The 27,271-nt window shown below is 38.1% G+C and overlaps 1 protein-coding gene, 1 long non-coding RNA gene and 1 pseudogene across 9 annotated transcripts in view; all 3 read left to right on the top strand.

The window, feature by feature from the left end:
- Positions 1–22,886, top strand: part of WDR47 (WD repeat domain 47) — a 65,659-nt gene extending 42,773 nt beyond the window's left edge. For all 8 annotated transcript variants that reach the window (XM_059135783.1, XM_059135781.1, XM_059135780.1 and 5 more), the window contains 7 exons: positions 2,554–2,629; positions 4,514–4,671; positions 6,153–6,322; positions 7,929–8,099; positions 8,975–9,106; positions 16,262–16,480; positions 21,525–22,886. In XM_059135783.1, the coding sequence (XP_058991766.1) occupies positions 2,554–2,629; positions 4,514–4,671; positions 6,153–6,322; positions 7,929–8,099; positions 8,975–9,106; positions 16,262–16,480; positions 21,525–21,667 (1,069 nt within the window). In that variant the 3' untranslated portion in view covers positions 21,668–22,886. The remainder of the gene's footprint in view (positions 1–2,553; positions 2,630–4,513; positions 4,672–6,152; positions 6,323–7,928; positions 8,100–8,974; positions 9,107–16,261; positions 16,481–21,524) is intronic.
- On the top strand, positions 10,725–11,742 carry LOC131809133 (uncharacterized). Its single transcript, XR_009345066.1, has 2 exons — positions 10,725–11,275; positions 11,480–11,742. It is a non-coding gene; the product is annotated as an uncharacterized LOC131809133 (long non-coding RNA).
- A 2,300-nt stretch (positions 22,887–25,186) lies between the features above and the next one.
- On the top strand, positions 25,187–27,271 carry LOC131809462 (proline-rich protein 11-like; annotated as a pseudogene).

Genomic DNA, 27,271 nt, shown 5'->3' with positions numbered 1-27,271 from the left:
GATCCTGGGATTGACTTGAGCTGACGGCAGACGCTTAGCCAACTGAGCCACTCAGGTTTCAGTTGTACAATTTAGTGATTCAACACTTACATGCAGCATCCAGGGCTCATCATAGTGAGTGCATTTCTCAGTCCCCTTCGCCTATTTAACCCTTCCCCTACCTACTTCCCATCTGGTAACCATCAGTCTGTTCTCTGTAATTAGAGTTTGTTTCTTGATTTGCCTCTCTCTTTTCTTCCCCTTTGCTCATTTGTTTCGTTTCTTAAATTCCACATATGAATGAAATCATATGGTATTTGTGTTTCTCTGACTGATTTATTTCACATAGCGTAATAATCTCTGGCTCCATCCATTTGTTGTAAAATGGCAAGATTTCATTATTTTTTAAATGGCTAAATAATACTCCATTGTGTATATATACCACATTTTCTTTATCCATTCACCAATCAGTGGACGCCTGGGCTACTTCTGTAATTTGGCTATTGTAAGTAATGCTTCTGTAAACATATTATTTTATATGCATGTATCCCTTTGAATTAGTGTTTTTGCCACCTAGAAGGTCCCCCTTTCTCCACATCCTTGGAAACACCTGCTATTTCTTGTGTTGTTGCTTTTAGCCATTGACAAATGTGAGGTGATATCTCATTGTAGTTTTGTTATATCACAAAGCCATAGCAATTATAACAAGATGGTACTGATATAAAAATAGATACATAGATCAATAGAACAGAATAGAAAACTGAGAAATAAATCCAGTGTATAGTCAATCTTTGACAAAGCAAAAGAGAATAACCAAGGGGAAAAGATTAGTCTCTTAACAAATGGTGTTGGGAACATTGGACAGCAACATGCAAAAGAATAGAACTGGACCTGTTTCTTGTGCTATACACAAAAATAAATTCAGAGTGGATTAAAGACCTAAATGTGAGATAAGAAACCACTAAAATCCTATAGGAGAACACAGGCAGCAACCTCTTTGATATCTGCTATAGCAACCTCTTACTAGATAAGTCTCCTGAGGCAAGGGAAACAAAAGCAAAAATAAACCATTGGGATTTCATCAAAATGAAAAGCTTTTGTACAGGGAAGGAAACAGTCAATGAAATTAAAAAGTTACCTTTGGAATTGGAGAAGATATTTGCAAATGATATATCTGATAAAGGGTTAGTATCCAAAATAGGTAAAGGACTTATAAAATTCAACACCCAAAAACAAATAAATAAAAATGAGCTTAAGACATATACATTTTCCCAAGGACATACAGATGGCCAACAGACAGGAAGAAATGCTTGACATCACTTATCATCAGGGAAATACAAATCAAATGCCTTTTTCCATATATACATTCTTTTTAAGATTTTATTCATTTGAGGGGCACCTGGATGGTTCAGATCATTGGGCATCTGCCTTTGGCTCAGGTCATGATCTCTGGGTCCTGGGATGGAGCCCTGCATCTGGCTCACTGCTCAGTGGGGTGCCTGCTCCCTCCTCCGCCCCCTGTTTGTACTCTCTCTGTCTCTCTCTCAAATAAATAGATAAAAGCTTTAAAAAATATTTTTTATTTATTTGAGAGAGCGTGCTCACGCAGGTGTATAAGCAGGGAGAGGAACAGAGGAAGAAACAGACTCCTCACTAAGCACAGAGCCTGACTTGAAGCTTGATCCCAGGACCTTGAGATCATGACCTGATCCAAAGTCAGACACTTAACCAACTGAGCCACCCAGGCACTCCACTTTTTCTGTTTTAGTCTCTGGCTTTAATCTAGGAGGCTTTCTTCAAGTATCTGGAAATCTTTGACTATCTGTAAAGAGTGAGGCATAAAAAAAAAACTGATTGGAAGGAAGGCTATGTATATAGATGGATCTGTCTCCATGACAAAAAGTGATAGGGGAAACATTGTTTTATTGAAGACTTTCAGATGTCACTTCCTGTTAATCTTTTATCTTAGACCAGATAATTTTCCTAAAGAACAATCCAAGTTCCTGCCTGGGGTGACATTTAAATATAGCATCCAGGATTCTAGAACTCAGCAGGGGAAAGCTTCGTGACATCTCACTCTAAAATTTGTAGACTTTAACTTAATCTCCTTTCCAGAATGGCTTCTCACTTGCTCCTTACAACTGTGTATGGTGTCACTGAATCCCGGAGTCTCTCTCTTTTTTTTTTTTTTTAAAGATTTTAATTATTTGACAGAGAGAGATTACAAGTAGGCAGAGAGACAGGCAGAGAGAGAGAGGAGGAAGCAGGCTCCCTGCTGAGCAGAGAGCCCGATGCGGGACTCGATCTCAGGACCCTGGGAACATGACCTGAGCTGAAGGCAGCGGCTTAATCCACTGAGCCACCCAGGCGCCCCAATCCCAGAGTCTCTTAATAAATGGCTTCAGAGAATTACTTTGACTGGGGTTAGTGCGGGTCATTTGCCCCCCCCCCCCAAAAAATATCTATCTATCTATCTATAGATAGATAGATAGATATTTATATATATATATCTGAGGTTGAAAGATAAATATTTTTGTTTTATTCAGAGTAAACTTTGAATTTCTATTCACACAGCTCATCAGAACATTCAGTCATTAAGCCACCTCTTGGAGATTCTTCAGGGAATCTATCAAGGTCAAGAGGGGAAGAGGTAATGCTTTAATGCTTTGGGGAAGGAGGTTTCATTATTATTTTTATATATACCTGCAGATATTGCTAAGGAATTCTCAATTCATAGAAAACCATTTTTAGAAATAATCATTATTATTAATGTTATTTGTTGCAAGGATAAATGAAAGCTTATAATGCTTATAATTGCAATCTTGACTCATGAGTTGGGGCTGTGCACTACTCTCTGAAAACCCTATGGTTAATTTGTTTAGATATTATTAGTATTTCTTTTGGGCTTCTCATCAGTGCAGCTGTTTTTTGCTTTGGAACAAGACATTCTTCCCTAAACTACTATACAGCTACCTTATTTTCTTTAGTTCAAACTTTAATTCCATACACAAAGACACTATTTCAGACGCTGATGGAACCAGACAGGTAACATAAATGAATAAAGTTGACTATTGTGATAAGCACATAAGAGTATTTGTCCCTTGTGCAAAGAAATATGCTTATCTAGTGTTTCCAGTTCTTTTGATTTTCAAGAAATTATAAGAATGTAGATTTTTTATGTGAAATCTATTTTAAAAATATCTACAAGTTTCTTAAAATATTTAAACACACTGAAGAAGAGCAAATAAACTAACTGGTGGGTCTGCCACATCTGTTCTAAAGCAACCCTTAATGATTATTAGTGTGCTAGTGGCCATTTAATCAGTTAGTCATTTACCTCTATTTTTCTCTTATCTATCACTGGTGTTCATTTGGCAAATTTCTTACATGTGGATTAATGGAAAATATAGCATTTCTAACCAAATAAATTCAAATGAGTAATAGAATTCAATTATCTAAGAGAGACATAGTATGACCCACCAGGTTTTCCCCTTATACTCCATGAGGATGTATTTATTCCATGAATGAATAGATAAAATTTTGTGTAGGGAGAGGCATAATAAACTCTTTGTTGATATAGAGCTGAAGTGACTTGCCTTTGTTTGTATACTTGACATTCATACTTCCTGAAGGCAGGATTTGGTTAGGTCTATTGACTACACCCAGTCTAGAGGTCCCTGTTCCAGGTTCAGTCCCTTGTGGTCAGGGTAGCAAGGTAGTTACAAATGATACTAATAGCAAGAGCCATCAAAACTTATATAGAACTGCTTCAACTTGCCTTCCTCAGCAGAGACCAGATAGGTTGACAATTTAAATTAAAATGAGATTCAAATTTAGTGTTCTGATTAAAATCATTTTTATAATTTTAAAAGAGTATTTTACAATTTCAGTTTGAAATATCGAACTATTCATTGCTGGAGATAATGGTAAACTATCCCCCCTACCCCACCCAAGAGGAAGTGGATTGATTAATAGTCTTATACTTCCTACTTTTAGAAACAAAAATGATATTCTGTTAATTTTATAAAAGTTATATGTGTGGGCTATTTTTTCTTTTTCTTTTTTTAAAGATTTTATTTATTTATTTGACAGATCACAAGTAGGCAGAGAGGCAGACAGAGAGGGGGGAAGCAGGCTTCCTGCCAAGCAGAGAGCCTGATGTGGGGCTCGATCCCAGGACCCTGGGATCATGACCTGAGGAGAAGGCAGAGGCTTAACCCACTGAGCCACCCAGGCACCCCTGAGCTATTTTTTCCTTAATAATTAAAGATAACTTTATATGAGAATGCATAGTCTTATGTTTTGTCACAGTAAGCAAAGAAAGCTTTGAATGTTTCTGAGCTTTCTGAACTTAGTTCAGCAATGGGCAGCAAAAAGCAGAAAAATTTGGGTTAATTTGAATTTGCCATTTAAAAGAATATGTGATTATAGGTAGTTAATGTGAAGTAATAAAATGAATGTAAAATAGGCTAAAGATGAATTCTTTCAAATTCATTTTTTCCTAAGATGACTTTCATATTTATTCTTTCCATAGGATGATAAATCAAAAAAGCAGTTTGTTTGTATTAATACTCTAGAAGACACACAAGCTGTTAGAGCAGTGGCTTTTCATCCAGGTGGTGGTTTATATGCTGTAGGCTCAAATTCAAAAACTCTGAGAGTATGTGCCTATCCAGAAGTAATTGATCCAAGGTAAGGATAGTTGGTTTGTACTATCATTCTTGCTTCAGTTTTTAATTTAGATATATCGGTTCCTTTTTCAGAATTGCCATTTGGTAGCATTCAGTTTTTATTTCTTTTTCTTTTATTAAGTCTTTAAATTTTTATTTTCAATGCTTAAGAAATATACATAAGAATTATTGACTAATTTTGTAAATTTTTGTCCATTTTGATTAGGCCATGAATTATATATGCAACTAAAAAGAATCTTGATATGATCTATTTTCTAGATCAGTATTAAGCACCTTCTAGGTATTGGCAATTTATCAGTCTTCTTTTTCTGTTTTTAATTATGGAACTTTTCAAACATATGCAAAAGTAGAGAATAGTACAGTGAAATAAAGTAATTGTCAAGATTTTTGTCACATTTGCTTCATCAGTTCTGTTTGTTTGCTAAAGTATTTTAAGGTAAATTTGATGTCATTTCATCCTTTATGATGAATCTCCAAAAACATGTACATTTTCTTATATAGATTTGATGTTATCATATCTAATAAAATCTTTAGTATCCTAATATTAGGCTGTGTTTTAAAGTGTGGATAAGATGCTATTACTCCGGTTGGTTGGGTTGTGGACATTGGGGAGGGTATGTGCTATGGTGAGTGCTGGGAAGTGTGTAAGCCTGACAATTCACAGACCTGTACCCCTGGGGCTAATAATACATTATATGTTAGTTTAAAAAAAAAAGATGCTATTATTCCACTAAACCAATGTTTGACTCCCATTAAAAGCCATACTCTTGAGGAGCCTGGCTATTCAGGACCTTCCACAGCCATGCCTGTAGCTCCTCACCTGCTACAGTATCCATCCCACTCAGTCTTCAGAATGCCCTGGGCTTCTCTCTGCTAGCCCCATAGGCTGTTTCCCATACTGCACACTAGGCTGGCACTTTCCTTACTATATATTATCTTCACTGGAGCTATTCTTCTGTTCTTTAAGGCCTAGTACTTTTAACTGGATTAGAACACTTATATCTACCTTACTGTATGTGGATAGTCATGACATCAACCCTTGCCAGATTTGAAACTCCAGAAAGAATTCTGCTTCCTTTATTTTTTATTCATCCCTTACCTTCCCTCAGCCTCAATCAGATGCTCCATATTATATGTTTAATGTTTTTTGAACTTTCTGAATTTGGAAGCATTAGTATTTTTTTTTTCATTCTTCTGTGTTTGAGTTAAAATCCATGAAAAATATGTGAAATGGAGACTTTTAAAAAAAATAATCTTGTTTCCTGTGTGGTCTGAAATAAGAGGTTAGTCTAAGAATAGTTCATAATTTTACTTTTGGATTTTAAATCTGCTTTAAATTTATTTCTTCCAAGATTTTGAAAATTGTTATTGACATGTTGTCTGCTACTTTTTTGCTCCCTCCCTCAAGAACAACAATAATATAGAACTTCATTTCTTTCAGCAAGCAAGAAATTGAAGTCTTTCTATAATTTTTCTTTTTAGTGCACATGACATCCCTAAGCAGCCAGTGGTACGTTTTAAAAGGAATAAACATCATAAAGGATCCATTTACTGTGTGGCCTGGAGTCCTTGTGGACAGTTATTAGCAACAGGATCCAATGACAAATATGTCAAAGTTCTGCCCTTCAATGCAGAGACTTGTAATGCAACAGGTAGGTCCCAAGTATGTAAGCAGTAGCTTACCAGTGTATTCTTAATGTTTTCCCAATGTTGTAGCTTTATGTATCTTTGTATTATTTTCAGTATAATCTAAGAATATAGCCTTAAGGAGAGTTTTTTTATATTATAGTTGCTTAGTTGCCTTCATAAGGCATGATTGATTTTTTTTGGTAAGTTCTTACAGTTGTCTAATAATTAGAAAATTGTTGTTATCAGGGATGCCTGGGTGTTTCACTCCATTAAGCATCTGCCTTCAGCTCAGGTCATGATCTCGGGGTCCTGGAATCCAGCCCTGTATCAGGTTCCCTGCTCACTGTAGAGTCTACTTTTTCTCTCCCTCTGCCACTCCCTCTGCATATGCTCTCTTTCAAATAAAATAAAATAAAATCTTTTAAAAATTATTATTAGAAAGGTAACTTTATTTTTTTAAGATTTTATTTATTTATTTGACAGAAAGATCACAAGTAGGCAGAGAGGCAGGCAGAGAGAGAGGAAGGAAAGCAGGCTCCCTGCTGAGCAGAGAGCCCGATGTGGGGCTTGATCCCAGGACCCTGAGATCATGACCTGAGCTGAAGGCAGAGGCTTTAATCCACTGAGCCACTCAGGTGCCCCGAAAGGTAATTTTTAAATAACTACTAACAGTGCATTAATGAATATGTTAGAGTACCTGTCTTCTCTTTCATTTCTACTTGTGATTTCTGTCTGTCAAATAAACAAAATCTTTTTTTAAAAAAGGAATGATGATAACTGAATCAGTTTTTGATTTTTTTTTAAAGATTTTACTTATTTATTTGACAGACTACAAGTAGGCAGAGAGGCAGGCAGAGAAAGAGAGAGAGAGAGGAGGAAGCAGGCTCCCCGTAGAGCAGAGAGCCTAATGCAGGGCTCGATCCCAGGACCATGGGATCATGACCTGAGCCAAAGGCAGAGGCTTTAACCCACTGAGCCACCCAGGTGCCCCAGTATTTTGATTTCTTAAAGTTCTTTGCTGGGGTTCATGGGTAATTCAGCTGGTGAAGTGTCTATCTTTGGCTTAGGTCATGATCCTGGGGTCCTGGGATCAAGCCCTGAGTAGGGTTCCCTGCCCAGCTGGGGAGCCTGCTTCTTTCCCCAGCTCATGCTCTCGCTTGCTTTCTCTGTCAAGTGAATAAAAAAAAAAATCTTAAAAAATAAAAACCCAGGGATGCCTGGGTGGCTCAGTTGGTTGGGCCACTGCCTTCGGCTTGGGTCATGATCCCAGGGTCCTGGGATGGAGTCCCACATAGGACTCCTTGATCAGCGGGGAGCCTGGTTCTCTCTATGCCTCTGCCACTCTGCCTGCTTATGCTTGCTCGCTCTCGCTCTTTCTCTCTCTCTCTCTCTCTCTCTGACAAAATAAATAAATAAATAAAATCTTTAAAAAAAAAAACCCAATCAGAAAAACACTTCAAATTCTTTGCTCAGTAAAGTGAAATTGATTATAGTATTAATCCCTAAATGAAAATATAAGCCACACGTCTCTACAATTATTCTTGCTTAGTTTTGAGACAGTTTAACAATCTCAAATTATCATAGTAAGTTGAGCAGCATCTTTTTTTTTAATTCTTATTGTTGTTTCAGGACCGGATCTGGAATTTAGTATGCATGATGGGACAATTAGAGACTTGGCATTTATGGAAGGCCCAGAAAGTGGTGGAGCTATTTTGATAAGTGCTGGAGCAGGGGATTGTAACATTTATACAACTGATTGTCAAAGAGGACAGGGCCTGCATGCTCTGAGTGGACATACTGGTATGTGATATCTTAGATGCTACTTTTCTTTTTGTTCAACCTATGCTTTTTCCCCCTCTGCATATTCATTAATGGGGTATATTTTATCAAAAGGGACTTCTTCAAGACAGGAAATTTTTATTTTAAAAATTTATATTGGGAACTTTGGATAACAACACAGTAATGATAAATAACATTTCGCCTGGTGTGCTAAATCCTTTGCTATACAGATAATTCCTTAACTTAATTCTCACAACACCCTTATAAGTCACGAAGTTTTATCTCAATCTTATATATGAAATAAATAAAACTTGGAAAGACAAGACTTGACCAGTATCTTACAACTAAACATAGCAGGACTGACATATGACCTCAAGTCTGTCTCTTGCAAAGCCCACAATCCTTTGCTTTGCCATAATTTGCTGTAATTTCAGATGATAAATTTTTTCAGTACTAATTATGATATCCTGAAATAGTGAAACACAAAACAGATTGCTTAGTATGGTTTTCATGTTGTGCATTTTATTGGATTTTGGTTTTATGAAAATTGCCAAAATAGGGTCACCTAGGTGGCCTAGTCGATTAACTGTCTGCCTTCAGCTCAGGTCATGATCTCAGGGTCCTGAAATCTAGCCCCACATTGGGCTCTCTGCACAGCAGAGAATCTGCTTCTCTATCTCACTCTCTTTCTCACAAATAAATAAATAAAATCTTAAAAAAAAAAAAAAAGAAAAGAAAATTGCCAATATATTTGATACATGTGGAAAATCTCTACCTGCCAGTATATTTGATTAACCAGATCATCCCATGTCCAATAATGAGTACCTACCTTTGAATGTATTAAGGAAAAGTACTGTTTGTTCCACAGTAATAACTGAGTATATGATCTTTTATAGGCCATATTTTAGCACTTTATACCTGGAGTGGCTGGATGATTGCCTCTGGTTCCCAAGATAAGACTGTTAGGTTTTGGGATCTTCGGGTACCAAGCTGTGTTCGTGTTGTTGGCACAACATTCCATGGAACTGGTAGGTTTTTCTGGAATTTAAATGAGTTTATATGAGAAAGAAACTTTGTAAATTGCACTTACCTACTTTCTCTCCCCTGTTAAACATATGTTAAAAAAGAACAGAAACAAAGAGATACTTGATATTTTATTGATTACCTTAAATTCTTTCAAAATATATTCATCTCTTATTTCTTTGTAAAAATAAAATTCAGTTTAGCAAACTTGAAGCCCAGGAGATTAAGTATTATTCCCCACTTATTATGTTAGCAGGGCTATTTTATTTTATTCTTTTTTTCCCTTTTTTTTATTATTATGTTCAGTTAGTCAACACATAGTACATCATTCGTTTCTGATGTAGTGTTCAATGATTCATTAGTTGCATATAACACCTAGTGCTCATCACAGCATGTTAGAAGGGCTATTTTAGGATTCAGATCTTTAAAGAAATTTTTTTAATACATACACAGTGGATAAATTGAAATTAAACAAAATCATTTTCTTCCAGTCCTGTTCCTTGGTGTCTTTCCCTAAGGGACCAGTTTCTTACTTATTTTTCTATACATAATCCGTAAGTATATAACCAAGAAGTTTGTATATATTATAATCTTCTGTCTTCTTTGAACATGTGTATACATGCACACAGAAATGGTAGCATATAACAATACATGCCTCACATTTTAAACTTAACAATATACTTTGGATTGTTCCATGTGAAGTGATAGTACTGCTCTTTGTCTTTTATCACCTTTTAAGACACTGGTATCTAAGAGTGATGCAGCATCCTGCCATTGTCTTTATTTTAGAATCCTTTTTCTTTTGTTGTATTTTTTTTTTTATTGTAGTTTTTAATAGCAATTCTATGGCACTATTCCAGGTGAAAATGCCTGCCTTTTATTCTTACTTTTTTGGTGATGTTTTTGTTTTATTTTAATGCTTTGCCTATTCTCTTGACATCCATAGACCTTTTTTTAAAATCAGGAATATTTTACTTACTATTTTAAGAATGCTTCATTTATGACTAGAGGTGCCGTTAAATTACCAGCCACATGTTAATATGCAACTCACTGGGGACTGGTGCAAATGCAGTGAATATTGCTGAGTGTGTTTCACTTGAGGCTCATTCTGTGCTCTGGGTTTCCTTTTTGTTTTTTTAAGTTTTTATTGTAATTCCAGTTAGGTAACATGCAGTGTTATATCAGTTTCAGGTGTACAATTTAGTGATTCAACACTTAACATACATCACCCAGTGTTCATCACAAGTGCACTCCCAGTCCCCATCACCCATCTCACTCATGCCCCTACCCACCTCCCCTCTGGTAACCATCACTGTTCTCTGTAATTAAGAATCTGCTTCTTGATTTGTCTCTTTTTCTTTTGTTCTACTATGCTCATTTTGTTTCTTAAATTCCACATATGAATGGAAATCATGTGGTATTTTTCTTTTTTACTTTTTTCACTTAGCATTATACCTTCTAGCTCCATCCATGTCATTGTAAATGGTAAGATTTCATTCATTTTATGGCTAATATTCCATTGTGTGTGTGTGTGTGTGTGTGTGTGTGTGTATCCATTCATCAATCGATGGACACCTTACATAACTGGAAGTCCAAAGGACTACTTCTATAATTTGTCTACTGTAAATAATGCTGCTATGAAATATCATTTTATATGAATGTATTCCTTTGATTGTTTTTGTATTCTTTAGGTAAATACCTAGTAGTGCAATTGCTGTGTTGTAGGGTAGTTCTATCTTTAACTTTTTGAGGAACCTTCATACTGTTGTTTCTTATGTTGTTGCTTTTAGCCATTCTGACAGCTACAAGGTGATATCTCATTATTTACATTTCCCTGATGATAATTGATGATGGACACCTTTTTGTGTGTCTGTTGGCCATGTGTATGACTTAATTAGAAAAACTGTTCATGTCTTTGCCTATTTTTAATTGGATTATTTGGTGTTGAGTAGTATAAGTGCTTTATAGATTTTGGATACTAACCCTTTATCAGATACATCATTTGTAAATGTCTTCTTCCATCCCGTGGGTTGCCTTTTAGTTCTGTTGATTGTTTTCTTTGCTGTGCAGATGTTTTTTTATTTTGATGTAGTCCCAGTAGTTTATTTTTGCTTTGTTTCCCTCGCTTCAGAAGACTGGAAAAACCCGCTTTGGCCACTGTCAAGTTACTGCCTGTGTTCTCTTCTAGTATTTTTTTTTTTTTAAAGATTTTATTTATTTATTTGACAGAGAGAAATTACAAGTAAGCAGAGAGGCAGGCAGAGAGAGGAGGAAGCAGGCTCCCTGCTGAGCAGAGAGCCCGATGCGGGACTCGATCCCAGGACCCTGAGATCATGACCTGAGCCGAAGGCAGCAGCTTAACCCACTGAGCCACCCAGGCGCCCTCTTCTAGTATTTTTATGGTTTGTGGTCTCCCATTTAGGTCTTTAGTCCATTTTGAATTTACTTTTGTGTGTGGTCTAAGAAACTGATTCAGTTTCTTGCTTTTGCATGTTGCTGTCCAATTTACACAACACCATTTGTTGAGGAGACTCTTTTTCCCATTGGATAGTCTTTCCTGCTATGTCAAAGATTAATTGACCGTATAGTTGTGGGTTCGTTTCTGGGTTTTCTTTTCTCTTGAACTATGTGCCTGTTTTTTTTTTTTTAAATATTTTATTTATTTACTTGACAGAGATCACAAGCACACAGAGAGGCAAGCAGAGAGAGAGGAAGCAGGCTCCCTGCTGAGCAGAGAACCCGATGTGGGGCTCGATCCCAGGACCCAGGGATCATCACCTGAGCCAAAGGCAGAGGCTTTAACCCACTGAGCCACCCAGGCGCCCCTGTGCCTTTTTTTAAAATGCCAATACCATGTTGTTTTGATGATGACAGCTTTGTAATATAATCTGGTTTTTTTTTTTAAAGATTTTATTTATTGGGGCTCCTGGGTGGCTCAGTGGGTTAAGCCGCTGCCTTCGGCTCAGGTCATGATCTCAGGGTCCTGGGATCGAGTCCCGCATCGGGCTCTCTGCTCAGCAGGGAGCCTGCTTCCCTTTCTCTCTCTCTCTGCCTGCCTCTCCATCTACTTGTGATTTCTCTCTGTCAAATAAATAAATAAAATCTTAAAAAAAAAAAAAGATTTTATTTATTCATTTGACAGAGAGATCACAAGTAGGCAGAGAGGCAGACAGAGAGAGGGGGGGGGGGAAGCAGGCTCCCCGCTGAGCAGAGAGCCTGATGTGGGGCTCAATCCTAGGACCCTGAGATCATGACCTGAGCCACCCAGTGGCCCCAGCTTTGTAATATAATTTAAAGCCCAGAATCGTGATGCTCCAGCTTTGCTTGTCTTTTTCAAGATTGCTTTGGTTATTTGAGGTCTTTTATGGTTCCATAGAAATTTTAGAATTGTTTGTTTTAAATCTTAAAAAAAAAGAGGGTGTTGCACCTGGGTGGCTCAGTGGGTTAAGCCTCTGCCTTTGGCTCAGGTCATGACCTCAGGGTCCTGGGATCAAGCCCCACATCTGGCTCTCAGTTCCGTGGGGAGCCTCCCCCCGCCCCAACAGCCTACTTGTGATCTCTCTGTCAAATAAATAAATAAAATATTAAAAAAGAGAGAATTGTTTTAGTTCTGTGAAAAATGCTTTGGGTATTTTGATGGTGATTGCATTAAATGTGTAGATTGCTCTGGGTAGTGGAGACATTTTAACAAGATTCTTTCAATACATGGACGTGGAAAGTCTTTCCATTTCTTTGTATCATTTTCAGTCTTTCATAGTTTTCAGAGCACATATCTTTCACCTCTTTGGTTAGGCTTATTCCTAGGTATCTTAACTATTTTGGGGGCAGTTGTAAGTGGGATTGTTTTCTTAATTTCTGTTTCTGCTGCTTCATTATTGGTGTATACAAATGCAAAAGATTTCTGTACATTTTGTATCCTATGACTTTATTTATTCTAGCAGTTTTTCAGTCTTCTCTCTCTCTCTCTCTCTCTCTCTCTATATATATATATATATATATTATGTGTGTATATGCAGATAGTGAAAGTTTTACATCTTCATTAACAATTTGAATGGCTTTTATTTCTTTTTGTTGTCTGATTGCTGTAGCTAGGACTTCTAGTACTGTGTTGAATAAAAGTGGTAAGAGTGGACATCCTTGTCTTGTTCCTGACTTTAGGGAAAATGCTCTCAGTTTTTCATCATTAAGGATGATGTTTAAAGAACCAAATAGTTCAGTTAGGCTGATTAAAAAAAACATTGCCCTGAGAATTGTCCCCTGTCCTCTAGCCACTGCCTCATTTTCCATTTCTCCAAGACATCCATTTTTAACTTTTGTAAGAGTTGTGTTTTCATATTTCATTTTTTAAAAAGATTTTATTTATTTATTGAAAGACAGAGATCACAAGTAGGCAGAGAGAGAGAGGAGGAAGCAGGCTCCCCGCTGAGCAGAGAGCCCGATGTGGGGCTCAATTCCAGGACCCTGAGATCATGACCTGAGCCAAAGGCAGATCCTTAATGACTGAGCCGCCTGGCACCCTTCATACTCCTTTTTAAAAAACTTTTATTTGTTAAGTAATCTCTACACCCAACATGGGGTGTAGAGACCCTGAGATTAAGAATAACATGCTCCGGGCGCCTGGGTGGCTCAGTGGGTTAAGCCGCTGCCTTCGGCTCAGGTCATGATCTCAGGGTCCTGGGATCGAGTCCCGCATCGGGCTCTCTGCTCAGCAGGGAGCCTGCTTCCTCCTCTCTCTCTGCCTGCCTCTCTGCCTACTTGTGTTCTGTCAAATAAATAAAAAAAAAAATCTTTAAAAAAAAAAAAAAAAAGAATAACATGCTCCACCAACTGAGCCAGCCAGGTGCCCCTTATTTTCATATTTCTAAAGAACATGTCTCCAATTATAGTTTTTTGTTAGGGTTATTTATTCTCTTACCACTGTAAAAGATGAAGATTTTTTATATCCCTTTCCAATTCACACTTTTCCTCATCCCCTCACATGCTTCTATCTCCCATCCTTTCAATATAGTTGTACCATTTTTGGTCACATCAGTATTCATTCCTTATATTGTTTTAGCACTTATAAGTGCTATTCATATCTTTTTTTTCCCTTTTCTTTCATATCTTCTTGTTTTTCTTGGTGTTAATAATTGGAGTTGGTTTTTGTTTGTTTGCTTGCTTAGTTTCTATACCCTTATCACTGACTTACCTCCAAACTCTCCCCAGTTGTCTAAATTATTTTCAGCCCCTTTTCTCTCCTTTTCAGAGATTTAAACTTTTTGGACATCTCCTTTCTCTTGCAGCATTGTCTCACTCTCTACTGTATCTGCCCTTCTTTTCTTCTCTACCATAGATACACAAAAATGTCCTAGAATTGGAAATGCCCCAAAGTTCCTCTTTTGACCTCCTTATCCCCTTCACATCTTTTACCTTAATTTCTTGCTCTCTTTCTTACCCAGAGGTCTCAGAAGTCCTATTACATTTGCTGTTTCCATTTTCTCATCCTTAGTCTTCCACCTATTCCAATCTATCTCCTGCTACATCTACTCCAACAAAAGCTACCTTTTGAGGGGCACCTGGGTGGCTCAGTCAGTTAAGTGTCTGCCTTTGGCTCGGGTCATGGTTTCAGGGTCGTGGGATCAAGCCCCACATCAGGCTCCCTGCTCGGCAGGGAATCTGCTTCTCCCTGTCCCTCTGCCTGCTGCTCTGCTTACTTATGTTCTCTGTCTCTCTGTCAAATAAATAAATAAAATCTTTTTAAAAAAGCTACATTTTTCCAAAGTCACCAATAATTTCATGCTGTCAAAATAACTTTTAAATCCTTATTTTACTTCAGCTTTCAGGGACATGTAAGTTGATTCCCTCCTCTTTTCTTTTGGGCTTTTCACTCTCCTTTTACCTTCCTATATAACTGCTTTGTTGGTTCTTTGTCCTCTGCTCAGTCTTTAAATTTTGGTATTCCCTAGGACTCAGGACTTCTGTCTTCTCCCTTTCCCTCCGTGAGTATTTCTATTCCTCCAGCTTTAAATATAATTCCTATACTGACCTTAAATCTTTACCTCTAGCCCAAACCTATTCTACATGCCAGGCTCATATTTCTGATCCACCTACTTGACATGTCCTTTTGGATATCTTAAAGGATATGTCAAACTTAACATGTCTTAAACTACTGAGTCATGACTTCTCAAACAAACTGCCTCTATCACCCATTGTTCGTACCGGAAAGAGTCTCCCTGGTTCTGTCGTTCTCTCCTTTCCTCCAATAACCAATTAATAAGCAAAATGTATTGTTTTAGCCTCCAGAATGGATAAACCACTACCACCTCTCAGTTAAACCACTGCAGAGCTTCCTTACTGTCTCTGCATTCCTACTTTTCCCCCTTCAGTCCACGGTCTGCACAACAGCCAGAACCTACCATACCTTGCTCACAGTACTTCAGTGCCTTTTGATTGCTCCTAGCTTAAAGTGCAGACTCTTTACCATGTCCAGAGCAGTGTTCTTCAATTTTAACTTCATTATTGTTCCTCTCCATGCAAGGAGAGAAACGAAATTAAATTTTTTCCTAACCAGATAAATAATAGGAATAAGATTTTATTGGGTGGGGTTAAGCTTTGGAGGATTACAAATTATTGTTAATGTTTAAGATTTTTTCATCCCCTGAGAACCATTTTGCAACCCCCTGGGCGGACATTATTGCCCTCATTAAAAATGCACCGTCTAGATTTAGGGCTGCAGCAAGTGGACTCAGCACTTATGGTCATTTAGTTTCCACTGGCAGTTATTGGTGTGTTGCTTAGACACATTTCCTACACTGTGTCCTAAAACACATTTTGTTGTTTAATTTCTTGTTCCCCTAACTAGACTGTAAGCTTGTGGGAGTTTTCTGACACTTAAAAAGTGGCTCACCTATCGCACTATTGCACTATAAGTAACGGCATCCCAGGGGGTTCTCCCAAGTGACCAAAAACTTAAACTTTCTCATTCTCATAGGATCTTGCTTCATACTTTGTCTCTAAAAAGGATGTAAGTGTTTATTGGTTGAATGTTAATTTGGATTTTTCTTTCAGTTTTGATAAGCTACATTAAATTTTTAGTGTATGGTTCAGTGAACATAATTAGCTGTTGTAGTTGAGCTGTATTGACTTTTCCATATGAAACTTTTATTCTTTCTTTTATACAGGCAGTGCAGTGGCATCTGTAGCTGTAGATCCCAGTGGCCGTCTCTTAGCCACAGGACAAGAAGATTCTAGCTGCATGTTGTATGACATAAGAGGAGGAAGAATGGTACAAAGTTATCACCCTCATTCCAGTGATGTTCGCTCTGTTCGATTCTCTCCTGGAGCTCACTACTTGCTAACAGGATCCTATGATATGAAAATAAAGGTGACAGACCTACAAGGTGAGGGAGATTGACCTCTTTTCTTGTTTGTAGTCTCTCTTATTCTATTTGGGATCTCGCCTTTTTTTTTTTCTTTTAATTCACATATACTTTTTTATTATTTATTTATTTGTCAGAGAGAGAGAGAGAGAGAGAGAGCAAGCACAAACAGGTAGGGGCAGAGAGAGAAGCAGGCTCCCTGCCCAGCAAGGAGCACGATGCAGGACTCAATCCCAGGACCCTGGGATCATGACCTGAGCCGAAGACAGTGGCTTAACCAACTGAGCCACCCAGGCGTCCCAACATATAACTTTTTAAATTTATTTACTAAATTCCAGTATAATTAGTGTACATGTTATATTGGTTTCAGGTATACAACATAGTGATTCAACAATTCTATACATCACCTAGTGGTCATCAAGATAATTGTATTCTTGGAGCGCCTGAATGGCTCAGTGGTTAAAGCCTCTGCCTTCGGCTCAGGTCATGATCCCAGGGTCCTGGGATTGAGCCCCTATCGAGTCCGGCATCAGGCTTTCTGCTCAGCAGGGAGCCTGCTTTCCTCTCTCTCTCTGCCTGCCTTTCTGCCTACTTGTGATCTCTGTCTGTCAAATAAATAAGATCTTCAAAAAAATAAAAAAAAGATAATTGTATTCTTAATCCCCTTCACCTGTTTCACCCATCCCCCCCACTACTTCACCTCTGGTAACCTGTTTGTTCTCTATAGTTAAGAGTCTGGTTTTTTGGTTTCTCTTTTTTTTCTTTGTTTAGTTTCTTAAATTTCACTTATGAGTGAAATCATATGGTATATGTCTTTCTCTGACTGATTTATTTCACTTAGCATTATACCTTCCATCCATCTTGGACAGATGCAAATGGCAAGATTTCATTTTTTTATGGCTAATAGTCCATCATGTATATTTGTTAATATTTCATTATTTGTGTGTATGTGTGTGTATACCACATCTTATCTATCTGTTCATCTACTGATGGATATTTGGATTGCTTTCACATCATGGCTATTGTAAATAATGCTACAATAAACATAAGGGTTCTTTTTGATTAGTGTTTTTTAATTCTTTGGGTAAATACCCAGTAATGGAATTACTAGATCATATGGTAATCCTAATTTTAATTTTTTGATGAACCTCCATTCTGTTTTCCACAGTGGCTATACCAGTTTGCATTTCCAGCCACAGTGCACAAGGGTTCCTTTCCTTTTTCTACAGATCTTCACCAACACCTTTTTTATCTTGTGTTTTTTATTTACCATTCTGACAGGTGTGAGGTGATATCTCATTGTGGTTTTGATTTGCATTTCCCTGATGGTTAGTGATGTTGAGCATCTTTTCATGTGTCTGTTGGCTGTCTGGATGTCTGTTCATGTCATCTGCCCATTTTTAATTGGCTTATTTGGCTTTTTGGTGTTCAGTTGTTTTTATTTTTTACGTATTTTGGATAGTAATGCTTTACCAGATATGTCATTTGCAAATATCTTCTCCCATTGCGTAGGTCGTCTTTTTGTTTTGTTGATTGTTTCCTTTCCTGTGCAAAGCTTTTTATTGTGACGTAGTCCAGTAGTTTGTTTCCTTTGCCTTAGAAGACATATCTGAAAAAATATTGCTACTACCAGTGTGAGGAAAAAATTACTGCCTGTGCTGTCTTCTTGGATTTTTATGAATATTTAGATCTTTTTGTTATTGTTGTTAATCTGGTATAATCAACTTTGTAACATTTTCAAATTTTAGTTTTATAGTACTTATAGTGAATTGTAGCAAATTATTAAATCAAGTAAATAGTCTTATTTTATTAAGTAATTTAAAAATATTTGAGGGGTGCCTGGGTGGCTCAGTGGGTTAAAACTTCTGCCTTTGGCTCAGGTCATGATCCCGGGGCCTGGGATGGAGCCCCGCATTGGACTCTCTGCTCAGGGAGAGCCTGCTTCCTCCTCTCTCTGCCTGCTTGTGATCTCTGTCAAATAAATAAATAAATAATCTTTAAATAAAATAGAATATTTGAAAGAATAAACATTTACTACACTAAATCATTTTGAGTTCAGTGATGACATAAAATACGCTTTATGTTCTCTTATTTGTTTCTACTTTAAAAAACTTAGTGTAAAATGGACAAAAAACATACAAAAAGATGATCAATATCATTAATCATTGGGGAAATGGTTACTATAAAAAACAATAGTAACAATATAAAGTAGTAAGTGTAGTAAGGATATGGAGAAATTAAGTCCTGTGTGCGTGGTTGGTGAGAATGTAAAGTGATGCAGCTACTATGAAAAACAGTATGTGGTTCCTCCAAAAAACTAACAATAGAAATACCATACAAGCCAGCAATTCCACTTCTAGATATATATCCAAAAGAATTGAAAGCAAGGTCTCAAAGAGATATTTGTGTATCCTTGTTCATAGTGGCATTATTTATAATAGCCAAAAGATGGAAGCAACCCAAATAAATATTGACAGGTGAATAACCAAAATGTGGTATATGCAGACAGTGGAATATTTTTTAACCTTACAAAAGGAAGGAAATTCTCATACATGCTACAACATAGATGAACCCTGAGGTCAGTATGCTGAGACAAATACTATACAATTTCACTTACATGAGGTATCTATAATAGTCAAACACAGAAACAGAAAGTGGAATGATTGTTTGGGGCTGGGGAGAGGGGAAATTGGGAAGATTTCAGGTATGAAAAAGGTCTGGAGGTTGGTCGCACAACAATGTAAATATACATAACACTGCTGAACTATATACTTGAGGGAATTAAGATGACAAGTTTTATGTTATGTGTTTTTAACTGCAATTAAAAAATTTAATGGAAATGTAACCATAATGCATTATGTAGTTCAGCTGTGGACAGTGTGTATATACATTTTCATAATAATGTATATATACAATAACTAGACAAAAATTATGATGTAACTATATTTGCTAGATAGAGGAAGTTTAGAGTAGGGGAGGATGGAAGTAATTCAAGAAAAATAGAATTTTCAATGATTATCAATTTCAATGCTTGATGATTATCAACATTATTCAATGTCTAAAATTGAAAAATCAGTAGGGCACCATACACATTATTCAGAAATAAAAGATTAAAAAAAACCTTAGTGTATAAATGGTGTAATTATGTCTTCAGCCTCTAGTTTTATTTTTAATTATTTAGTAAGCAAATATTTATTTTCTATCAACTAGGGACAGAAAGATGAATAAGGTAACTTCCTCCTTGATGGAGCTTACATTTTGGGGGTAAATAAAAAATAAGTAATAAATGATGTAATTTCAGGTATTGGTTAAGTGCTATTAAAAAATTAGCGAAGGGAGGCGCCTGGGTGACTCAGTGGGTTAAAGCCTCTGCCTTTGGCTCAGGTCATGATCCCAGGGTCCTGGGATGGAGCCCTGTATCTGGTTTTCTGCTCAGCAGGGAGCCTGCTTCTCTCTCTCTCTGCCTGCCTCTCTGCATGCTTGTGATCTCTGTCAAGTAAATAAATAAAATCTTAAAAAAACAAGCAAACAAACAAAAAAAACAGGCACATAGTTCAAGAGAAAAGAAAACCCAGAAACGAACCCACAACTATATGGTCAATTAATCTTTGACATAGCAGGAAAGACTATCCAATGGGAAAAAGAGAGTCTCCTCAACAAATGGTGTTCTGTAAATTGGACAGCAAGAAACTGAATCAGTTTCTTAGACCACACACAAAAATAAATTCAAAATGGACTAAAGACCTAAATGGGAGACCACAAACCATAAAAATACTAGAAGAGAACACAGGCAGTAACTTCTTTGACAGTGGCCAAAGCAGGTTTTTCCTGCTGTGAGAGAGCGCCTGGGTGGCTCAGTGGGTTCAGCCGCTGCCTTTGGCTCAGATCAGGATCTCAGGGTCCGGGGATGGAGCCCCACATCAGGCTCTCTGCTCAGCAGGGAGCCTGCTTCCCTTCCTCTTTCTCTGCCTGCCTCTCTGCCTACTTGTGATCTCTGTCGAATAAATAAAATCTTTAAATAAAATTAGCAAGGGTGGGAGAGAGTGACTGTGTGGATGGAGAAGGCTATTTTAGGTAGACTCGAGTAGGTCTCTTTAGGGAAGTGCCATTTGTGTAGAGACTTGAATGATAAGAAGGCACAAGCCAGGCCAGGACGTGCTGAGGCATGAGTGAGTTCAGCATGTTCATGACACTGCAAGAACCCAATGTGTCTGGGACTTAGAGAACTAAGGGAGGGAGAGACAAGAATAAATCAGAGGCAGGAGAATAAATGGAGTGATCTGGTATCTATTGATATCTGTTTAAAAGGTAATTTTGAGTTAGGGAGAATGGAATATACGTGTGAATATCAGGCTGTTGGAACAGTTCAGGTGAGGACTGATGGTAGCTTAGACTAGGGTGGTAGAGGTGGAGGTGGTAAGTAGTGACTGAATTTGGGACATATTTTAATTTGTTTAGATTAAAAAAGGGGAGTGAGAGGCATGCTGATTCCTAGGCTTTTGGCATGAGCAACCAGATTGTGCCATTAACTGGTAGGAGGAGGAACAGGTTTGGGCAAGAAAATCAAGTTTGGTTTAAACAAATGAAGATGACCATCAGGCAATCCAGTGAGATATGGAATGGCTATTTGGATACTATTCGGGAGTTCAGATGAGAAGTCAAGGATGGAAGTGAAATGTGTGAGTCATAAGTACACAAATGGCCATGGTACCAAGGTATTAGATGAAACTCCATAGGAAGCGGGTGTAAAGGGAACAGGAAACCCAAAGGCTGCCTCCTGGGACAGGAGCAGCAAACCAGCAGAAGAAACAAAGGTATGGTGGCACCAAAGTCAGAGAGAAATCAAGGAGAGAGTGGCAGCTATGTCAAATGTTGCTGTGTATATTTTTCCAAATACTGCTTAACATAGGTATTAAAAGAATTTATCCCTGTTTAAACCTTTAACTGTATTAATGTAGTTTAGGACTTTGTATACTGTAATGCCTTCAAGTAGCGGGAAGTCTGTGAAATCCAGACATATACTTATTTTGGATTGTAAATCAGTGTCTCTCTCTTTCCCATTTAGGGGATCTCACTAAACAGCTTCCTATCATGGTGGTGGGGGAGCACAAAGACAAAGTGATTCAATGCCGATGGCACACCCAGGATCTTTCCTTCCTGTCATCCTCTGCAGACAGAACTGTAACCCTCTGGACTTACAATGGATAGAGTACACCCAGTGTCAATCTATGCAGTGAAAGCACAGAGACTTCACAGACTACTGAGTTGTGAAAATTATAAATCTGAAGAACGTAGACTGATCGGAAAGTGGCTTAGCACGAGGAGGCCCCTTATTACCATGTATCCCTTTGATAGGAAGCGTTGGGTGGTGTTATTCTGCAGTGCTTTCAGTCTTCCATGTGAGCTCGTGCTGCTGTGATCTGCTATATGTAGTCTTGTTGCCAAAGCCTGCGGAAGAGCTCTTATGTTGTCAGTGTGCGCTCCACATCAAGGTGGAAGATGTGTTTACGGTTTAGTATTAAATGCATTCCTTGGTCTTTGCCTACATAACAGTTTTATATGCACATTGAAATTGAACTATACTTTAAGCATATTATTACATGTAATGCAACCAAGTTCTACACAGATTAAACATAGGTGTTCAGAAATTACTTTTCTCACACTCCCATGATATTATCTCACTTGTCAGCTAGAGGTCAGAATTTTACATGTCTCTCAGAAGTTACATGGTTATTTTCGCTTAGGATCATTATAGAGTTTAAAGATGGATGGAAAACTGCTTCTTAGTTCATGATGTGGTATTGGCCTTTTCTTTTTTCTTAAACCCAGGGATATAATTACTATCTTGTCACATTATTTTGTTTCAGGATTTAAAGGTAAATATGTTTGCTTCAGAAACTTGTTAATTTCAATTTTTTGAATGCAACAAGATACCTCCCTTCTAAACTGTACTGTAGAAGCAGAGCAGCGGCGTTATGTGATGCAACACTTGATGGTACAGTAAATTTACTGGCTAGTGTTTTTCCTCTTAAAAATTAAAAACTTTGCCATAGACTATAGCATGGTTTGAAATGCTATGTCTGCATGATAATTTAAAATGGAAAAATTTAAACTTTGCACTCCAAAAGCTTATTTGGATTTGTTTCTTGCACTGTTTTGTGTAATGCAGAATAATGATTTTATTCCTATGGCATTGTAGATCCTAACATTTATGTATCTTTATTTTCATATTGTACAGTAATTTTACTTTAAATTATTTTAAATAGGCTATTTTATTTATTTCAAATGCTATTGAGTTGGTTCTAATTATTGAACTGTCTGTGCACTGTATGTAGCAAGCATTTTTAATCTATTGTATACAAGTGGAAAGGATATTAGAAGTGTAACCGTGCTATTATTTCAATAAAGACCTCTTGACACCTAAAAATATCCTTTTCCTTAGTGTCTGTGACTTTCAATTTAGAGTGTTATTTTCTCCAGTTTACTTGGAGGTGGTGTGGTCCAGTGGGTGAACCCCACAATCAATTCCTTTTTTTTTTTTTTTTTTTTTAAGATTTTATTTATCTGTCAGAGAGAGAGAAAACAAGCAGGGGAAGCAGCAGGCAAAGGGAGAAGCAGAGGTCCTGCCAAGCAAGAAGCCCAATGTGGCAGACGATCCTAGAACCCTGAGATCATCACCTGAACCAAAAACAGATGCTTAACCAAGTGAGCCACACAGGCATCCCCACCAACCCCCGCCCAATCGATTTCTTGAACTTTTTTTTTTTAAAGATTTTATTTATTAACTTGACAGAGACAGAGAAATCACAAGGAGTCAGAGAGGCAGGCAGAGAGAGGAGGAAGCAGGTTCCCTGCTGAGCAGAGAGCCCAATACGGGGCTTGATCCCAGGACCTTGAGATCATGACCTGAGCCGAAGGCAGAGGCTTTAACCCACTGAGCCACCCAGGCGCCCCTTGAATTTCTTTCTAAAGTTCTACTGGATGCCTGGCTAGCTCAGTTAGCGGAGTGTGTGACTCTTGAACTCAGGGTTGTGGGTTCAAGCCCCACATTGGATGTAGGGATTACTTAAATAAAATAAAGTTCTACTGACTTCTCTCTCTCTCTTTTTTTTAAGATTTTATTTATTTATTTGACAGAGATCACAAGTAGGCAGAGAGGCAGACAGAGAGAGATGGCGGGTGGGGGGGAGGGAGAAGCAGTCTCCCTGCTGAACAGAGCCTGATTCAGGGCTGGATACCAGGACCCCGAGATCATGACCTGAGCTGAAGGCAGAGGCTTAACCCAAGCTACCTAGGCACCTCTACTAACTTACTTCTTAACCCTTGGGCAACTGCCTAACTTTTATGTGTTTCCTGTCTCTCTTAATCAAGATCTAGGGAACTTTCCATCCTGGATATATTGTGAAAGTTGATTAATAAAAGCCCCGCATGGGGCGCCTGGGTGGCTCAGTGGGTTAAGCCGCTGCCTTCGGCTCAGGTCATGATCTCAGGGTCCTGGGATCGAGTCCCGCATCGGGCTCTCTGCTCAGCAGGGAGCCTGCTTCCCTCTCTCTCTCTGCCTGCTTCTCCGACTACTTGTGATTTCTCTCTGTCAAATAAATAAATAAAAATCTTAAAAAAAAAAAATAAAATAAAAGCCCCGCAAAATATGTAAATTGCAAGTTAGACAAAAAATATGTTGAACTGAGTGCTTTAGAAAGAAACGAAATCTAATTAGTTGTGTACGTTCAGCAGATACACAGTTTTCCTACATTTGCAGAGGGGAATTCTGCTAAAATTATGCCACCGTCTCCTCTTCAGTTTACTTATCATGCTTAATTTCATACATTCTAGATATTAACAGCAGGTCATTAGTATTAAGTTTAAAACTAGGAAAAAAAGGGGTGCCTGGGTGGCTCAGTGGGTTAAGGCCTCTGCCTTTGGCTTAGGTCATGATCCCAGGGTCCTGGGATCGAGCCCCACATCGGGCTCCCTGCTCGGCAGTGAGCCTGCTTCCCTTCCTCTCCCTCTGCCTGCCTGTCTGCCTCCTTGTGATCTCTGTCAAATAAATAAATAAAATCTTCAAAAAAAAAAAAAACTAGGAAAAAAAGGCATTTCTTGATATAGACCAGCTCAACTTTATGGTTAAAAAAAAGTTCATAAAATTATTCCACCTTCAAGGAGAGAACTTTAAGATCCTCCTATACATGGGGTATGGAATTCATTTTGCAGTGCATTAGATAATAAGCACTAGAAATTATATACTTATTTTAATAAATATCCAATTACATATGTCCTTTTCCCCATGCCTCCATACTGTCTTCTCCATGGAGGTGAATAGATTCTTGGAGGCTCACATGAAAGAGAAAGTAAGAGAACTGAAGTATCTACATTCTCTGAACCCTTCTTGGTGGGGGTATGGGGAAGGAGAATAGAGCTGAGTGGGGCGCTGAAATTCTTAGCTCCTCCCCACAGAAGTGTCTGATTTAAATTTTATTTAAAAAATTTTTAGGGGTGCCTGGGTGGCTCAGTGGGTTAAATCCTCTGCCTTCAGCTCAGGTCATGATCCCAGGGTCCTGGGATCGAGCCCCACATCGGGCTCTCCACTCCTCGGGGAGCCTGCTTCCACTCTCTCTCTCTGCCTGCCTCTCTGCCTACTTGTGATCTCTGTCTCTCAAATGAATAAATAAAATCTTTAGATAAAATTTTTTTTTTTAATTTTAATAGGCTAAATGACATAATCAACAGAGAAAATGCAACCCATGAAATGGGAGAAAATATTTGCAAGTCATGTATCTGGTAAGGGATTAATATCCAGAATATATAAGAACTACAGCACAAAAACAACCAAGAAACCAAAAGCAGATTAAAAAATAGCAAAGTATTTGGATAGGCATTTTCCCAAAGAAAATAGAAGACAAATGACCAATAAACACATGAAAAGATGCTTAACACTACTCATCATTAGGGAAATGAAAATGAAAACCACAATGAGATACCACCACACACCCATTAGGGTGACTGTTACCAAAAACATAAGACAGTATGTTGTGACAAGGATGTGGAGAAATTGAAACTCTTGTGTAATATTGGTGGCAATGTAAAATGGTGTAGCCACAATGGCAAGGGAGAAGCCACTACCCTAACTCCATCTAATAATCCACAAGCTCTTAGACTTAAATAATGCCCAAGTTCAAACAACAAGGGAACAAACCTAAAGGCCAAAGTGAAAAGATTACTCAAAAAAAGGGAATCCTCCCACTTCAGTTCAAGCTAATTATACCTCCCCCTCCACCACCGTCACCAGAAAGAGTGGTTATTCTTCCACAGATAACAATATCCCTTAGCAGAAGCTGGCTAAGATGAAACTGAAAATTCAAATTTCCCTATATCAAAGATACAGTAAATCTTAGGACAAAGAGTGTGGTCTATATACAACTGGTGCCAGAACTGCATGGCCCAGAATTCAGAAGTCTTGAGAGACATCATCTCTCCATCCTATTATTGCCACCAAAAACTTAACAGTCTAAAACAACAGTTTCACATTTTGGCAAGTGAATTCTGCAGACTCTGGGAGGCACTGAAGACCATCCTGGAGGACTCATCCTTGTCCAAGTTGTGGTCAAATGGGTCACACAAGTGGTAAATTTACAAATGTGCCTGCCTATGTTCTCACCATCCCTGGAGAATCCCCAGCTGGACTTCCTCCCATACTGCCACAGCCAGCTACCCACCTTCCTCCTCATCCATCTCTGCCTCTGCTCCCCCTGCCTCCTCTCTGCCTGTACTCCATCACCTGTGGCACCTGGGCTGCTCAGAAATTCTGACTGTACTAAAGAACATCAGACTGGACCATTAAAAACAAGATGGATCCATGCAGATAATAGTTAAAGATCTACTGTCTGAAATGAAAGAACACACGGTTTTGATGAAGAAATTTGTATCATCACCAGAGGCACAGCATTCACTAGTTACAGTCTCTGACCTGCGGTGTGTTATCCTGAAACCCAGCCCCAAATTGTTACCACTTGACTTCCGCATGTCTTAATTACTCCTGGTAAAAGCCAGATGGATCTGCGGAAACTACTTAGAAAAGTCAATGTTAAGAGGATCACAGGGGGAGCCCCACTTACCAATAAAAAAAATATGGAAACAGGAACTAGGCTGACTCCACTGATGACCTGGGCCTCGAGGAGAAAGTTTCAGCACAGTCAGCCTGGAAGTCCGACTCAAACCCTGTCACTTTCTACAAGCAGCTTTGTTGAACAAAACTGATGCCAGCCCTGCCTGACTGCATGTGATGGTCCACAAAATACTCAGATAAAATCACCCCAATCTTTTTTTTTTTTTTTAATGTAGTAGAGTTTGTATAAATAATTATACTCAAATAATTCCATTGGAAGTATTAAAGTATGTTTGGAGACCATTCATACTATGTTATTAAGTGGTTTTGGACATTTTTTAGTTTACATGGTTGGTAAGAGAGCAGATGAGAAAATGCAATCCCCGAAGTGATGTTTATCCTGGGATTACTCTATTTAGGTTGGAGAAGTTGTTCAGATTTAACTAGATGGCTAATTTTTATTCAACAGGTACAGTTATGACATTAAAAAATTAACCTGGTTGGGGTGCTTGGGTGGCTCAGGTAGTTAAGTGTTGGTTAAGACTCTTGGTTTCTGTTCAGGTCATGATCTCATGGGTTGTAGGATCGAGCACTGCTTCTGGCTTCTTGCTCAGGAAGAGTCTGCTTGAAAGTTCTCTCTCTTGCTCCTCCCTATGCTTTCTTCCTCTCTCTAGAAATAAATAAATCTTTAAAAAAAAAAAAAAAAAAGA

Source organism: Mustela lutreola, chromosome 10, assembly GCF_030435805.1.
Source record: "Mustela lutreola isolate mMusLut2 chromosome 10, mMusLut2.pri, whole genome shotgun sequence".
Lineage (NCBI taxonomy): Eukaryota > Metazoa > Chordata > Mammalia > Carnivora > Mustelidae > Mustela > Mustela lutreola.
This window is presented reverse-complemented; position numbering and strand designations above follow the sequence as displayed.